Genomic DNA, 17805 nt, shown 5'->3' with positions numbered 1-17805 from the left:
ATTGGTTAAATTTGTTTATTAATCATGATCGATAATCAGTATAGTCTTTACAAACAAGTAGCTAGGAAAGATATTTATTAACTTGATCTTTAATCATTTATTCTTCTTTTATTTTTAAGTGAATCAGTGACCTTGAATTGATATTACACCTAATTGATGCTGTGGATGTTAGTAATCAGATTATACTCTTGCCTCAGGATATTGCAGGAATCTATGTCATTGACCTTACATTTTAAAGTGTAAATTCACACACTTCCACACTTTCACAGAGCATTGGAGATGAGAGAAAATCCAAGTTTGATATCAAAGTGGAACAAAATTTGGTTAGACATTACTTACTTCCTGACTAACTCAGGATTACTAGGGCCTTTAGGAGCCGGAGGGTTAACACACAAAAAACTTGATATTTTTGGGAATGTGTAATGGCATGAAATTCGTTAATATTTTCTTTGATGTTGGCAAATTACATTTTGACATTCTTTGCATAAAAATAATGAAATAAATTAATAATGTTTTCATACACTACACTAGCTTATAGACATATCATAAATTGTCTCACAAGTGTTTATATTGATAAATTAACTCAAATAAATAAATTTTAAAAATATTTTTCTATAGTTAATGGAACTTTTTATCAAATTTGGCTTCAAACTTGTGTCACTATGTCAGCTTAGACACAAGCATATACATCTTTTAGTGATTATACGTCCAAAAGTACTTTCAATATGTATCTCCAAACAAAATACATTTTGTCAAAACATAAGTGTATTTTAAATGAATATTAATCTAATTATCTTTTTGTTAATCTTTCGTCAAGAAATATGTTGGGCAATAAGACGAGAGCTTCCTCCGATGAACTAACTTTTCTCTATGCGCAAAAGCAGAAGATTGAATCCCTAAAGTGTCTGAATTGTTTACCATAAACCCACCACACATTAGTTATCCCTCAAAGAATCTATGATTCAACAAATCTTAGTTTTGTTATTTAAATGAATTTACACTTTTATGTGTTACAAAGAAAAATCGATTTTAGAAGTTCTCAGTTAAACGCTTCAAATCGTCTTTTAGATATATACACACATGTCATCACCAAAATCATCTTCGGTTAAACATACAAATAAAAAATTATTCAAATAGATAAATATCACAAATGAAATGGTTGGTATCAAATACACTCAAATAGATAATATTTTATTATTTCAACACACTAAACTTTGCATAAAAGTCAACAGTGACACACCATTTAAGGCTTTTGTCATCCTCTCCCAGCTTTTGTCGCACTTTCTTCTTCTTTTTTCACCTTCATCACAGTCATATTACATTTTTTTGAATGAGATTGTGATATGTTGACTGGTTTATAGGGATCATGCCAAACCCTTTTAATTCCATCTCTGGCCTTTTTTCTCTCCAAAAGGACACTCCACCTAATGTCCTTACTGTAACCTTGATTTTAAACCTTGCCTGATTTTTTGCTTTTTTAGTTAAGAATTGAGAACATTGTTGATTGTATACCATGCATACATGATCTGATTGAACAACGGATGGCCAAAGTATGTAGATATCAACACCATCCTTTTCACCGTCACCCTCAACATCAATTGTACTGATGTTAAATTCCATTCGGATACAAGCTTGGAAAGATGAAGGTCTTTTATTTTTAAAAACAAAGCAAAAAACAAAGCCCAACAAATGGGAGAGATGATGTGGAGAGATATCAATAATCATGTCATCCGTAGTTGTCTTGTACTCAAACCAATCTGGAACACTACTTCCTGGATACACATATACTGCTTGATCAGAACCAAAGTTAGCATACTTTATTAAATTGATTTGAACATTCAACCCAATATTTATGAGAGAACTTTCATCCAAGTGCAAGCAATTCCAGAACTTAACTTCTTTCTTGTTTTCCTTGAATTGTTCAGCAACTGTTAAAGGGAACAATACAGTCTTCAGTGATCTACATTCAACAAGTAGAGTTTCAACTGATGAAGGAAGCTCGGGTAGAACCAGGAGCTGTGAGCAATCTCGTATGTCTAGTTTTCTTAGTCTTGTAAGATTGATGATGCTTGAAGGTATGATTTTAATTTCAGTAAACCTTAAATTCAGGGTTTCTAGCTTGCTTTGACATCCAAAAGATGATGGCAGTGCATTGATGGGACAATTCGATAGACATAGTTCTACTATATTCTCTAAAGTCGCTGAGAATTCACTAAGTTTGCTGCAATATCCAAGGTCGAGATAAAGGAGGGAGCTTAAATTGGAATTGCTGGTAAATGTTGTAAGGGAATCACAATTATTTAGGTCCAAATGCACAAGCTTGTCAAGAGAGAAAATAGATGGATGGATGCTTTCTAACTGACGACAATATCTCATATTCAATACCTTAAGTTTTAGGGCTTCTGAAAAGTCTGGTAACTCCTTCAGGCTTGACCAACTGAGTTTAACTTCTTTTAAATTAACTAGATTCTGCTACCAATAAAAAAGATGGTGAGATAAAAAATAAGCTTACGTAATTAATTTATAATTTCTTGATTTAAGATAAATTTAATTTGGAAGACAAATATCCAATTACCTGCACTCCACACCAAAGCTTTTCCAGTAGGCTATATGACAAGTCCAATATAACAAGATTCTCTGCAGAAAACTTCTCTGGCAATGATTTTAGAGGGCAGTATGTCCAATGAAGATATTTTATACCACGTGGAAAAGATTGAAGCCCTTGAGGAAAACAATCAAACCCCTCTATATCACGAAAATTCAAAAATTGAAGATCGGTCATCTTATCAAATACATGAGGGCTTAACTTGAGCTTCCATATTGTTGACAGACTTATGCTTCTAATAACATTGGTACCCTGCAGTCATGAAAGTAAAATAAAACATTAAAATCTTTGAAAGACACATTTTTAACCAACATGACAAACATTATCTAAAAATTACATATTTTTTACCATGTCATTTTTCAATACATCATAAATTTCATCAGGGTCCCATAAGTGACTGCGTTTTTCAGGGTCTTTACTAGATTCTCGGCGAACAACCTCCCGACCCATTTCTTGTAGAATGTCATGCATAGATATAACATTATCTTCAGAAATAGTTATAAGAGCTTTGTCTTCCAACCTTTCTAACACAAAAGCCACTGACTTATCACTGTTAGAATCTCTCAATAAAAGTTTCATGTAATCCACTTTCAAATTCAACCCATTGAAGAAACAAGCAATATCTAAAAAATATTTTTTCTCCAAACAATCAAGATCATTGTAACTTTGTATCATTACATCATGAACTTCTTTATCTTGCAGTTTTCTAAGTTTGTCTAGTTGACTTTCCCATACTTCTTTACTTTTTCCACGAAGCATATTAGCCAAAACTTTAAGAACTAATGGAATTCCTTTGGCATAATTGATCACCCTCTTTGATACATCACAAAACTGATCAACTTCAAGATCACTTTGTTTAAAGGCATTCAAATTGAAAAGCGCAAGTTTTTCAGTAGGACCCAATACCCCAACCTCAAACAGATCATCTTTATCAACTTCATTAGCAATAAGTACTTGCTTATCTCTGGCTGTTAGAATTATTCTACTATCAGATTGAAACCAATCACGACTTCCAAATAACTTTTCCAGTTGATATGTACCCTTGACGTCATCAAGAACGATAAGAACCTTCATGCGGCCAATCCGCCTCTCAATATCACTAGGCAACCAATTTGGTGTATCAATTTTCACATCTTCTGCCAATAGTTTAGAAAAAAGTTTATTTTTTAAAGATTCCATTCCATGTCTTGTTAACTCTTCACTTACCTTTTCCAAGAAACAACAACCATCATATTCAGAACAAATTTGGTCAAATAATTCTTTTGCAATAGTTGTCTTGCCAATACCGCCCATACCCCAAATTCCAATAACAGGGGCCTTGTGTGACTCTTTCTTTAACAATGATTTCAAATGTGAAATAGATTTGTCAATTCCAACAAGTTTTTTTGAGTTAACTGGTGAATTCTTGAGCTTACTCAACCTCATCAACACAACCTTGGTGATTTCTTCCACCAGCACGGCATCATTCCTATTGATTGAAGGATGTATCGAGAAGTCTCAAAAATAGTATCATTTGGAAATGGCAAGTGAATAATATCTTTAATTTTTTATTGCAGCAACACAAATAGATAGAATAAGAAAATAAATAGTTAAGGATGTTATAAGAAAATGAATAAGCAATTTTATCACAAGTAATAAAATGGCAAAATTATATAATTTATCCTTTTATTAATTTTAGGTAACACTTTCCTCATTTTGTACTTTTTTAATCCAATTTAGTCTTTTATGTTAAAAAATGTCAATATCTTAGCATTTTTATGCGATTTTTTTGAATAAAATCTAAGTTTTTAAATTTGTATGATGAAGATTTGGATTTGTTTTAAAAAAATGGGTTGTTATTATTCATGGCCAAGCATACAAAGCCAAGAAAAAGATCAAATAAAATGATACAAGGAGATAAGAATGAACAAATGCATTGCCATGTAATCAAATTGAAAGGTCAAAATCATAGTTTGTCCAAAAAATTTAAAATAGAGGGCGGCTAAAACTAGACAATTAAAAAATGGAGAACCAAAACTGCGGTTATAGCAAAATATGAGAACTAAAAATACATGTAAGCCTAAAAATTAAGCAGTAAAACATATACTATGGGTCGAAAGAGCTTACTTAAAATCTAATGACTTGATTCCCGACAAATTAGCTGATTTTTTCAAAGCGTCTCTCCACATTTGAACCTCGGACAATTCATACTTTTTTACAAGTTGAGCAAATTCATAACACTTCTTTTGATGTCGTACTTCTGTAGGATCTACCCCATAGAAAATAGGTATTACAATCTGTCCATATTTCTCTTTGCAATCAATTATTTTCACAAGTTCTTCTAAACACCAACGTGAAGAAGCATAGTTTTCTGAGAATATGACCAATAAAATGGATGATCCTTCAATTGCTTCAACAAGTGAATCCGATATGTCATCTCCCCTCTTAAGTTTGTCATCGACAAAAGCATTTATTTGCTTTTGAGGAAAAGCCTTAACCAAATGGCTTAGAAAGTCGTGGCGGATATCCTCACCCCTAAAGCTTACAAAAACATCATACTTTGAATGAGGAGTATTGTTGTTTGGCATTGCCTTTTCTGCTGCACCCTTCAACTTTTAACAAATATAAGTATTAGATTCTTCATAAAAATTTATGTGAGATCTTAATAACATAAACAAAATACAGACAATTAAGAAATGCTACTACTTCCTCTGTTACAAAATATAAACAAAAGTGAGTCAAACAAAAAATTGATGTATTTAGTTAAAAATTTGGTTTAAATACATCAACTTCATTTGACACCCTTTTGCTTATATTTTATAATGGAGTGACCGGTAGAAACTAGACCTAAGGTGGTTTGGACATGTAGAGAGAAGACATATGGATGTAAGGAGAGTAGATCAGATGTAGGGGAGTCAGATCACATGGTAGAGCTAGAAAAGCTATACGAGAAACTATTGGGAATGATATAAAGATAAATGAGTTGGAGAAAGACAAGGTTATGGCGTCGTTTGATTCATAGTCGACCCCACTTAATGGGATAAGACTTTTATTTTTGAAGAATTAGCGGGATAAGACTTGGTTGTTGTTGTTGGAAGGTATTGATAAGAAACAAATTACTCTATTTATTAGTATCAAATTATTTTCACACATCAATCTGATCTGAAAAACAATCCTAAGAAAATAATTTTGAACATTTTCTAAATTCAAAATATTGTTGTTTAAAATATTGTGCTTTAAACTATTGATAAGAAATTGTTTAAAGTTACAAAACAATCCTTTTCCTTAATGTAAACAAAGACCGAGTCTGAAAAGCAAAAACAATTTAAAACATAAAGTTGCAATACAAATTCACATATCAGCTTATGTAGTTATTTAATATTCATATTCTTCCATGTTTGTACCAATTCTTGTAGTATTAGGAAATAGGGTAAAGTAAAGGCTAATGTTAAAAGAGCCTTACTGAGTTTATATATGTATATGTATGTATGCATGTATGTATGTATGTATGTATGTATGTATGTAAATAGATGGATTAGTAGAAGCACATATTTCACATACATGTTTTATATCAGAGACCCCTAATGGCTGCATTTCCAAGTTAGAGGTTCCAGCAACAATTCCATCTGGCGATGCCTTACTTCTCTGAAGAAATACAAATTAATAGAAGCAGAATCAGAGGAAATATTCTAAGATGTTAAAACTCATAAAAGTTTATTAGTACCTCAACCTCAGGAATAAGACCCGCCCCATCACGTGTTCCTTGACCATGGCGCAATAACAACACAACAAATTTGAGGAAGCTCAAGAGAGCAATGATCCAGCCCAAAAGGATAATCATCATTAAAAGTGGAATGACTATATTGATATTAAGTAGTGATTCATTAGTTTTAGAAGATTGGTGACTCACTTAGTTGTTACGAAAGGCTTAAAACATAAAGGAAAGAAAAGTCCATGGTCATGCAAAACATATAATCAAATCAACTTATAATAATAAAGGAAAGAAAAGTAAGAAATATAATCAACTGATAATAATACCACAAATTTTTTCTGACACAGCCTTAATCACCAAGAGCTAATTCAATTGCACAGAAGTAAAGGATATATATATATAATATAAAAATATGTTACCTTATGGGGGAAGGAATGAATCAATGAACCCTAACCAAAGTAAAGGATACATATAAGAATATGTTTTCCTTCCTCTCAAGAAAAGAATATGTTTTCTCCCCTTGTGTCATTTTTTAATGCACACATTTTGTGTATAAAAATATGTTACCTTATGGGGGATGGAATAAATCAATGAACCCAAACCAAAGTAAAGGATACATATAAGAATATGTTTTCCTTCCTCTCAAAAAAAGAATATGTTTTCTCCCCTTGTGTCATTTCTTAATGCACACTTTTTTGTATACTCATTTTGTGAAAGAGGAGGGGGGAGGAAAACACAACTATACTTGCGCATCATTAATCAATTGAAAAAGCCAACATGTAATAAAATTGTTGAATCAAACCAAAACAAAAGCATAGTTTAAATTGCATTGAAGTATTGTGACAAGTTCTTCCAAACACCAGCGTGAAGAAGCTTTGTCTTGTGAGAATATGATCAAGGAAATTAATGATCCTTCAATTCCTCTGACAAGTGATTGTGGTATTTCATCTCCCCTCTTAAGTATGTCATCTACAAAGGCTTTTATTTTCTTTCGATGAAAAGCCTCAATCAAATGACTAAGAAAATCCCTGCGGATGTCTTTGCCTCGAAAGCTAACAAAAACATCATATTGTGTTGTTGCATTTGTTGAAATTGAAGAATATTGAGAACTTATACAAGGCCCCAAACATAACGCTTTTGTGAAATGTTGGGAATTAACAGTTGAAATTCCTTTCTCTGTAAACTCAATAGAAACAGAATGAAAATAAGCATTGTTGAACAAAATCCTTCTCAAAATGAGTCGAGACAAAACTTAGAGTGCATATTTAATATGTTACTCACTTGAATATAGTGTTTCATTCCAACATGAAAATCTTCCAAATTTCCGAATTGAACCAACTGCTGCTGTTACATACCTCCGCAATACAAAACCATGCACCATACTCATTTGTGGAATGTTAACTGATATTGACGTTTTCCACTATAGCCTGTAATGTTAGAAATAACAAAGAGGCAGTAAAATACAAAACATTATACTTAAGAAGATCCAAAAGAATAATATCCTATAAGATTAGAACTCTAGATCACTTCCCCCCCCCCCCCCCCCCCCCCCCCCCCCCCCCCCCCTCCTTGTATATCAGAATATGGCAGGCAGAGGGTAATCCGAAAGAGAAAGCTTTTACTCAACTGAGGATAGCGGCAAGTAGCGATTTGTTCAAATTCTACTACGCGACATTGTTATGGCGGCCAATATCAAAATATTTTGTACTATATAGCGCATCATGGAACAATAGTAGTTTGTTCAAGTTCCACTATTCAATAACGTCATAGCGCCGCTATAGCCTATATTTAACCACACCGATTAAAAATCATTTCACTTCCTTTTTTTATTCAATCTGATATGATGAATTGGAAAAAGGATCCTGTCCAAAAAAAAAAAAAAAGACAAAAGAAATGTAATTGGAAAAAGTCTCAAGCATCAGTCAAACTGATTTGTCTCAGAACAAGGGCCCTAGAACACATTTGCTAGAAGGTAAAATCAAGAAACATTTGTGTTATAACAATTAGTGAGCTGAGTTTCAAACTATGCTTCTTTACCCGCCTCAAATCGCCCTATTCCTACTATTATAAACTCCTCCAACCTCATTTAGGTATATACACACAAGTTAAACATACAAATTAAATATTATTATTATTTTTAGCTTCAAATAGGCAATATCACAAATCAGATAGTTGATATCAAATAAAAGTCCATTTCATACAATTTTAACCACAATATTTAATTATTTCAATACAGTAAACTTTGCATAAAAGTCAATAGTGACACACTAGAAAACAAAAAACTGTTCCCAACATTTGAAAGAAGGCAACAGCATTTAAGGCTTTTGTCATCATCTCCCAACTTTTGTCACACTTTGTTTTGTCTCCTCTTCCTTTTTTTCTGCTTCTTTTATTTCCATTTGTTGAATGAGATTGCGATACGTTGAGTGGTTTATGGGGCTTATGCCAAACCCTTTTAACTCCACCTCTTGTTCTTCTTTTATGCCAATCACTTTCTGTAATGCTGAAACCTTGACTTTAAACCTTGCCTGATTTTTTGCTATTCTAGTTAGGTACTGAGAGCAAGGTTGGTTGTAAATCATACACACATGATCTGATTGTGTATTACTGAGATGTTCCAAATCCATGTAAATATTGAAACCATCCTTTTCACCATCACCCTCAACATCAATTGTAGTGATGTTGAATACAACTTGTCTACAAAGTTTGTCGTCCTCAGCAAGGAAGAAGCAAAAAACAAAGCCCAACAAAGGGGAGAGGAAAAAAGGAGAGAGATCAATAATCATATCATCCTGTGTTGTCTTGTACTCAAACCAATCTGGAACACTACTTCCATGATATACATACACTGCTTGATAAGAATCATAGTTATCTTTGTAATCAACATAACTTTCATCATAATAATCATGTTCCAGTGTCGATAAATGTTGATATGCAAACTTTATTAGATTGATTTGAATATTCAACCCAATATTTAAGAGAGAAAGTTCATCCAAGTTCAAACAATTCCAGAACTCAATCCTTTTCTTGTTTTCCCTTAATTGTTCAGCAACTGTTGAAGGGAACCATACAGTCTTCAGTGATTCACATTCAACAAGTAGAGTTTCAATTGATGAAGGAAGATCAGGTAGAACCAGAACCTTTGAGCAATCTCGTATGTCTAGTTTTCTTAGTCTTGTAAGATTCTTGATGCTTGAAGGTATGCTCTCAATTTCAGTACCACTTAAATCCAGGATTTCAACTGATACAGGAAGCTCAGGTAGAACCAGGAGCTTTGAGCAAAATCGTATGTCTAGTTTTCTTAGCCTTGTAAGATTCTTGATGCTTGAAGGTATGCTCACAATTTCAGTAAAACTTAAAACCAAGGTTTCTAGCTTGCTTTGACATCCAAAAGATGATGGCAGTGCATTGATGGGACAGCTCGATAGATCTAGTTCTACTATATTCTCTAAAGTCACTGAGAATTCACTAAGTTTATCACACCATGTAAGTGTGAGATATTTGAGGGAGCTTAAATTGGAATTGCCGGTAAATGTTGTAAGGGAATAGCAAAAACTTATGTGCAAGTTCACAAGCTTGTCAAGAGAGAAAATAGATGGATGGACCTTTCTCAACTCATGACAACCTGAGATATACAATACATTCAGATTTGTAGCTTTTGAAAAATCTGGCAACTCCTTCAGGGATAATAAATTAGAGAGTTTAGCTTCTTTTAAATTAACTAGATCCTGTTACCAACAAAAATGGTGCAATCAAATATAAGCTTAAGTAATTAATTTATAATTCCTTGAGTTAAGATAAATTTAATCTGATAGACACATATTCAATTACCTGTACTCCACACCAAAGCTTTTCCAGTCGACTATCAAAAATTTCCAATATAACAAGATTTTCTGCAGAAAACTTCTTTGGGAATGATTTTAGAGGGTACATCCAATGAAGATATCTTAGATCAGTTGGAAAAGATTCAAGCCCTTGAGGAAAAATATCATAGTCAACTAAATTACCACAAAAATCCAAAAATTGGAGGTTGGTCATCTTATCAAATACATGAGGGCTTAACTTCAGATTCGAAAATCCAAATAATGGTACTCGGATGCTTCTAATAGCCTCAGAACCCTGCCATTAATGTAAAAGAAAATCAAAATACTTTTTACCAAAATGACTATTGTTATCTAAAAATGTCATATATGTTTACCTTGTCATTTTTCAGTACATCACAAATGTCATCACGATCCCATAGTCGACTGCGTTTTCCAGGGTCTTCACTAGATTCTTGGCGATCAACCTCCCGACCCATTTCTTGAAGAATGTCATGCATAGATACAACATTATCTTCAGAAATAGTAATAAGAGCTTTATCTTTCAACCTTTCTAACACAGCTGCCACAGAAATATCACTATCACAATCTTTCAATAAATGTTTCATGTAATCCTTTTTCAAACTCAACCCATTGAAGAAACATGCAATATCTAAAAAATACTTTTTCTCTAAACGATCAAGAATATCATAACTGAGTCTCATTGTATCATAAACTTCTTTAATTGGCAGTTTTTTAAGTTCGTCTAGCTTACTTTCCCAGAATTCTTTATTTTTCCCACGAAGCATAAGAGCCAAAACTTTAAGAACTAATGGAATTCCATCGGCATAACCGATCACCCTCTTTGATAGCTCATGGTACTCCATTTTAAGATGACTTCGTTTAAAGGCATTCGAATTGAAAAGCGCAAGTGCATCACAAGAGTCCAACTTCCCAACCTCACACAGATCATCATTATCAACTTCATTATCAATAAGTACTTGCTTATCTCTGCTTGTTACAATTATTCTACTATCTGATCGAAGCCAATCAAGAGATCCAAATAACTTCTCTAGGAGATCTGTTTTATTGACATCATCAAGAACAATAAGAACCTTCATGCGGCCGATCCGTCTCTCAATACCACTAGACAATTCTTTCACAGATTCATTTAATAGTGTAGAAAAAAGTTTTTCCTTTATAAATTCCATTCCACGTTTTTTTAACTTTTCACTCACCTTTTCCAATAAACAACAACCATCATATTTAGAACGATTTTGGCTAAATATTTTTTCTGCAATAGTTGTCTTGCCAATACCGCCCATACCCCAAATTCCAATGACACGGACCTTTTTTGACTCTTTTTGTAACAATGATTTCAAACGTGCAATTGGTTTGTTAATTCCAATAAGTCCTTTTGAGCTAACTGGGTGCTTACTCAAACTCTCCAACACACGAGTGCTGATTTTTTCAACCAGCTCGGCATCATTCCTATCCATCAAAGACAGAAAAAATATAAAAATATAAAAATGTAGCAACTGCTTTCACCTTATTTGCTTGTAAGTTTGTATTGAGAGGTTTACATGAGCAGCCATATTGCGTGTATATCTCTCTTCGTAAATACTAACAAACAAAATTATATTTAATACCTACAATATTGGAATGAGAGGCTCCTTTCGTTTTTTTTCTTTTTTCGAATAAGTCCTTTTGTTTCTTTTCAATTGGTGTTTTTTTTAGAAATGTTTGTTCCTACTGTTTAGGCTTAAATATACATTTGGTCCTTGCAAGAAAAAAAATTAAAAATTAAAAATACTTTAGCAAATTTTCTGTCCTTTAAAAAGGTCTTTGGCCTCACTTTTTCGTTGAGCTGGCATGTTTCAGTCCACGCAATTAAAAAAATAAAAATTCTGAAAATTATTTTTGAAATTAAAAAAATTTGAAAATAAATTTAAAAATCATAAAAAAATTCCGAAAAAATCTGAAAATACTTTTCCAAAAAAGAATCTGAAAAAAAAAACAACTGTTAAGATTAAAAATTTTGACAAAAAAAGTCAAAATTAAATTTTTGAAAAATAACTTTTTTTAATTTGAAAATTATATATTCATTTTTTTCAAAAATACTGACAATTATATTTTCAAAAGTTATAAACTTTGAGATTATATGATTTTAAAAATTTCCTTTTCATATTTTAATTTTCAAATTTTTATTTCCATATTTAAAAACAAAACTAATTTTACATTTTTTTTCATCTTCTAAAAAATATATAGATTTAAAAATTATATAATTGAAAAAAAAATTGGAATTTTTTTTCTGATTTTTTTATTTTTTGAAATGTTTGAAGTTTTTTAATTTTTAAAAACTATTTTCAAAATTAAAAAAAAAACAAAATTTGTTTTTAATTATGTGGCATGTGGCAAAAGTTGCACAGTCAGCAACTACCACGTGGGCAAAGCCATGCCATATCAGCTTTAAAGTGGGGCCAGCGACTTTTTTAAAAGACAGAAAATTTTGCAAGGATTATTTTAAAACAAAAAAAATTGCTAGGACCAAATACATATTTAAGCCTCCTATTTATTTACTTGTAATTTTGGTAGTTCAATGCAATAAGTTAATACATTTAACTAGTTATTGCAGAAACATAAATAGATGAAATGAATCTCTCAAAAAAAAAATAGATGAAATGAAATACATCATCCGTCTCATTTTAACTGTCCTATTGAGCTTGTTGAGTTGTGCACGATTCTTAGTGAAATAATTTGTTGAGTTGATTTTAATTGTAAATTTAGCATCATTTATTAAAATATTCTTATTAACTAAAGTTAATGTTGTAGTTAAGTGTTATGAAATTAAATAAATAAGAATATATGAGTGAAAACAATAATAAATATTGCACTGATATTCAAAAGTGATACTCCCTCCGGTCTTATTTATAAGAAACATTTGACTTTTTTGATTCATTGCATAAATGATGTAATTGGTCTATATTCTAGACAAGATACATCAATTATTCAATGAATCTAAAAAGTCAAATTTTTCTTATAAATAGGACCGGATGGAGTAATTACTTTGGCACAGAGAAAAAAAAAAGTAAAGTTACAAATAAAATGAGACAAGGAAGTAATAAATAGTTAAGGATGTTATAACTTATATGAAAATGACAAAAATTTCATCAAAATAAACAAAATTGATTGGTTTTCTTAATTAGTGTACATAAACTTAAAACAAAATCTTAAAACTTAACCAAACAATTTATATGGGTAATGAACTCCATCAAATAACGAATTGTTTGATTTTTTAGTGGAACAATTCTCTTACGTCATGAGCTGACTTTGAATTACCAAGACTAATTTCCCTTGTTAACGGAAGGTTAACACCCAAAACAAAAAGCTCTAAATCACATGTATAATTGAGGCACTTATTAACTTGTTTTGCAAGTTATCTCATAAAAGCTCTAAATTAATAGAAAAATAGCCCAAAAGCTCTAAATCACATGAAAAGCTTTAATTTAATTTGGATTTTTTATAATTTTTTCAAAAGTTTCAAAATATAGTAACAACCCTTTTCAGCTCTTTGGGCTGGCTTTTTCTTTTAAAAAATGCCGTCAATTTTCAATTCAAATAACACATGTAACAAATAGATAAGAATAAATTTAAATATTAAAAAAAAAGTAACAAACACCATATAAATATATATATATATATATATATATATATATATATATATATATATATATATATATATATACAAACTAGATAAATATATTTATACTTACTTTTTCTTTATCCCGATTATACTCTTAAATAATTTTTCCTATAATAAAGATTGTTGTTGGTGTCATTAAAATCAAAGAATTTTGATTATTTTTTTGTTATATTGTTGGTGTCATTGAATAGATAATCATGGTTATTTGGTTTGTTATAACTTGATAGAAACAAACATTTATATTTTTTAATTTTAATCAAAATCAAAATTTCATAAAAAAATCACCGATCATAATTTTTTTCACAGGGGGCAAACCGGAACTCGCTTAAATTACAGGGGGTAAAGACATATTAACCCTAAATTTTAATAACCCAATGTTATGTAGCTGATGTGATAAAATTTCAAAAACTAATGAAATTATATATATATATATATATATATATATATATATATATATATGGGTTTTGCTAGAAGACACTTTTTATGAAGGTGTCTTTTAGCAAATTATAACTAAAAAGTGGAAATCACACCTTGAGGTGTGGTTTGGTAAAAGACACCTTCATAGGTGGCTTCTAGCAAAACCCTATATATGTGTGTGTCTATATATATATAGGGTAATGCTATAACACACCTAACCTTTTTTATGAAGGTGTGTATTAGCAACAAACACCTTATTGTTTTGGACAAAAATACCATTACTTTAAATTAGATTTAGAGGATAGAAAGGTAACTTTGTTGTTGTTTTATCTCATTTCTCCATCTTCCATCGACTTCTTCTCAAACATCTCATCTATGATGGTTTTTTTTTTGTTGTTTTTTAATTGAAGTTAAATTATATAAAAATTCTTAATTTCATTTTGTTTGTGCAGCTGCACCACACTTTGTTTTGAAACCGAAAGCCAAAAATTGGTCAGCTTCCTCCAACTAGCTACTTCCCTCAATTGAACCAACTTTCTCCGTTGTCAAACCAAGTTAACCAGCCTCTCACTTGCATCTTCATTAAAAATTGGGTCAACATTTGTTTAATCTTGTGATTGCTTTAACAGTTTAATCTTGCAATTTGTGACAACACATGTTTAATCTTAACCACTAGAAAATGGATCCCAGCCGTGGCACTGTTGCAGGCAGTACATGAAATTAGATCAACAAAATTTCCAAAAATGGGTTTCTCTCAAAACGCTAAATTGAAAAAAAAAATCTCAAAAAATTCTTCAATGAGAAACCCACAAAAACTGATTCTTTTTGTGTTTCATTATAAGAATCTAAGTGATCCCAGGAGATAGTGTTTAAGAGTAAGAAAGATAAAATGTTAATAGAAGTGATGAAATGTCTTTAAAAGGCATGTATTTAATCACAATTGTAGAAAGAGGAAAGGGGTATTTTTGTCCAAAATAACAAGGTGTTTGTTGCTAATGCACACCTTCATAAAAAAGGTTAGGTGTGTTGTAGCATTACCCATATATATATATATATATATATATATATATATATATATACACACACACACACACACACACACACACACACACATAGGGTTATGTTACAAGCCACCCTTTGGTGGTGTCTTTTATCAAGTCACACCTCAAGGTGTGATTTTCACTTTTTAGTTATAACTTTGATAAAAGACACCTTCATAAAAAGTAGTTGGTGTCTTTTAACAAATGCTCATAGAGTAACTTGATAAAAGACACCTTCATAAAAAGTGTCTTCTATCATAACCCATATATATATATATATATATATATATATATATATATATATATATATATATATATATATATATATATATATATATATAAAGCAACTCTTTCTCGAACCCTATGTATGCCAGAGCTTTGTGCATCAGAGTGCCATTTATATAAAAATAAAGCAACTCATATTAACTTTTATCAGACCTTTTTTGGACAAAACATTATCCTTAATCCTTTAATTACTTTTTAAATTCAATTTTTTTTAAAGACCGAATTAACCCACTCAATTTGGCAGAAAATAAAATCTGAAATCTTAAGAAGAACATTCATCGAGATCTCAATGCAACACCATTAGATAAGTGGGTTTTTTCAAATTCAAACTTAAATCTTATCCTATGTCAAAATCATAGGAAATTATTAAACTAATTATATTTTAGCTCAATATTTGTTTCTACAAATTTGTCCTTAATGATCTAAACTTCTTTTCCTTCGAAAAATGTATTATTGAATTAAACTAAAGTAAATATTTTACAATATGCAAAGAAATACAAAAGAAAAAATGTGGATAATCGTATCCATCTTTCCCTTAATATATATAAAAAGGGGATATCTATAAAAAAAATGTATGGGTTGAAAGAACTAACCGAGAACTTGATGTAAATCCCGACAATGTTGCACATGTTTCCAAAGCATGTCTCCAGCTCTGCACCTTGGATAAACTATACCTTTTTTTAAGTTCAACAAATGCTTTTTCATAGCTCTTCCTTTGATGTCGTACATCTGTGGGTTCTACTCCATAGAAAATAGGTATTACAATCTGTCCATATTTCTCTTTGCACTCCATTATTTTCACAAGTTCATCTAAACACCAATGTGAAGAAGCATAGTTTTCTGAGAATACGATCAATGAAATATATGATCCTTTAATTGCTTCAAATAGTGAAGGTTCTATTTCATCTCCCGTCTTAAGTATCTGATCAGTAAAGGTATATATTTGCTTTTGTGAAAAATCCTTAACCAAATGGCTAAGAAATTTTTTGCGGATGTCCTCGCCTCTAAAGCTTACAAAAACATCATACTTTGAATGAGGAGCATTGTTATTTGACATTGCATTTTCTGCTACACCCTTCAACTTGTTAACAAAGAATGTATTAGATTCTTCACAAAAATTTAGGTGAGATCTCAATAACATAAACAAGATACAACAACAATTAAATTTTTTTTGCTTAAAGTTACAAAAGAATCATTTTTCTCAATGTAAACCAAGACTGGGTTTGAAAATAAAACACTATTTGAAAGATAAAGTTGCAATCAAAATAACATATCAGCTTTTGTATTTAATACTCATATTATTACATGTTCATGTACTAATTCTTGTAGTATTAGGATAATGGGTAAAGTAAAGGCTAATGATATAGGAGTCTTCACTGAGTTTATGAATAGAAGCAGAAGCACGTAGTATTTCCCATGCAAATTAATAGAAGCTTGAATCAGAGGCAATTCTAAGATGTTAAAACTCATAAAAGTTTATTATTACCTCAGCCTCAGGAGTAGCACCCTCCTCACCACGACTTCTTTGACCACGGCGCAATAATGAAGCAGTAACTTTGAGGAGGCACGAGAGAGCAATGATCCATCCCAAACGGTTCATCATCACTAAAAATGGAATGGCTATGTTTGCTAGAGATCTGTTTCAACTTTATCTCATATGGAATGGAAGAAGCAATGTCATGTTATTCCCCTTAGAGTTTAAAGTTCGAACTCATATACATATTCACACTTAGCATTGGATCCTATATATATATATATATATATATATATATATATATATATATATATATATATATATATATATATATATATATATATATATATATAGGGATTTGCTAGAACACACCCACTAGTTTATATGTGGGAGTGTTTTAGCAAGCTACACCTTAAGGTGTATTTAACTACTTTTTAGTTATAACTTGCTAAAACACACCTTCTAAAAAATAAGTGGGTGTATCCTAGCAAATGCATATAGGAGTTGCTAACATACACCCACTTATTTTTTAGAAGGTGTGTTTTAGCAACATTCACCTTAAGGTGTATTTAACAACTTTTTAGTTATATCTTTGCTAAAACACACCTTAATAAAAACTATTGGGTGTATCCTAGCAAACCCCATATATATATATATATATATATATATATATATATATATATATATATATATATATATATATATATATATATATGGGTTTTGATAGAAGACACCTTTTATGAAAGTGTCTTTTATCAAGTTATTCTATGAGCATTTGTTAAAAGACACC

The 17805-nt window shown here is 31.0% G+C and overlaps 2 protein-coding genes across 9 annotated transcripts; both read right to left on the bottom strand.

The window, feature by feature from the left end:
• Nucleotides 1–1120: 1120 nt before the first annotated feature.
• LOC146926233 (toll/interleukin-1 receptor-like protein) lies at nucleotides 1121–6661 on the bottom strand. Of its 7 annotated transcripts, none has more exons than XM_085758614.1 (7): nucleotides 6309–6661; nucleotides 6146–6229; nucleotides 4712–5196; nucleotides 2954–4073; nucleotides 2576–2857; nucleotides 2386–2469; nucleotides 1121–2269 (listed from the first exon to the last, which is right to left on the bottom strand). In XM_085758614.1, the coding sequence occupies exons 1-7, from the start codon at nucleotides 6426–6428 to the stop codon at nucleotides 2213–2215; spliced, it is 2232 nt and encodes a 743-aa protein (XP_085614740.1). In that variant the 5' UTR covers nucleotides 6429–6661; the 3' UTR covers nucleotides 1121–2212. The 7 variants fall into 7 exon arrangements, with proteins under 7 accessions (XP_085614740.1, XP_085614741.1, XP_085614736.1 ...); XM_085758615.1 differs by having other exon boundaries at nucleotides 6315–6661; XM_085758610.1 differs by having other exon boundaries at nucleotides 1121–2469.
• A 1792-nt stretch (nucleotides 6662–8453) lies between these two features.
• LOC146926232 (disease resistance protein RML1A-like) lies at nucleotides 8454–17280 on the bottom strand. 2 transcript variants are annotated; one of them, XM_085758600.1, is made up of 5 exons: nucleotides 17028–17280; nucleotides 16135–16622; nucleotides 10495–11587; nucleotides 10128–10415; nucleotides 8454–10024 (listed from the first exon to the last, which is right to left on the bottom strand). In XM_085758600.1, the coding sequence occupies exons 1-5, from the start codon at nucleotides 17142–17144 to the stop codon at nucleotides 8627–8629; spliced, it is 3384 nt and encodes a 1127-aa protein (XP_085614726.1). In that variant the 5' UTR covers nucleotides 17145–17280; the 3' UTR covers nucleotides 8454–8626. The 2 variants fall into 2 exon arrangements, with proteins under 2 accessions (XP_085614726.1, XP_085614727.1); XM_085758601.1 differs by having other exon boundaries at nucleotides 16135–16616.
• Nucleotides 17281–17805: the final 525 nt, after the last annotated feature.

This window comes from Medicago sativa, chromosome 4 (genome assembly GCF_051527215.1).
Source record: "Medicago sativa cultivar Bolivia chromosome 4, Bolivia_mono, whole genome shotgun sequence".
NCBI classification, from domain to species: domain Eukaryota; kingdom Viridiplantae; phylum Streptophyta; class Magnoliopsida; order Fabales; family Fabaceae; genus Medicago; species Medicago sativa.
Note: the sequence above shows the minus strand (reverse complement) of the source record. Positions and strands in the feature narration are given on the sequence as shown.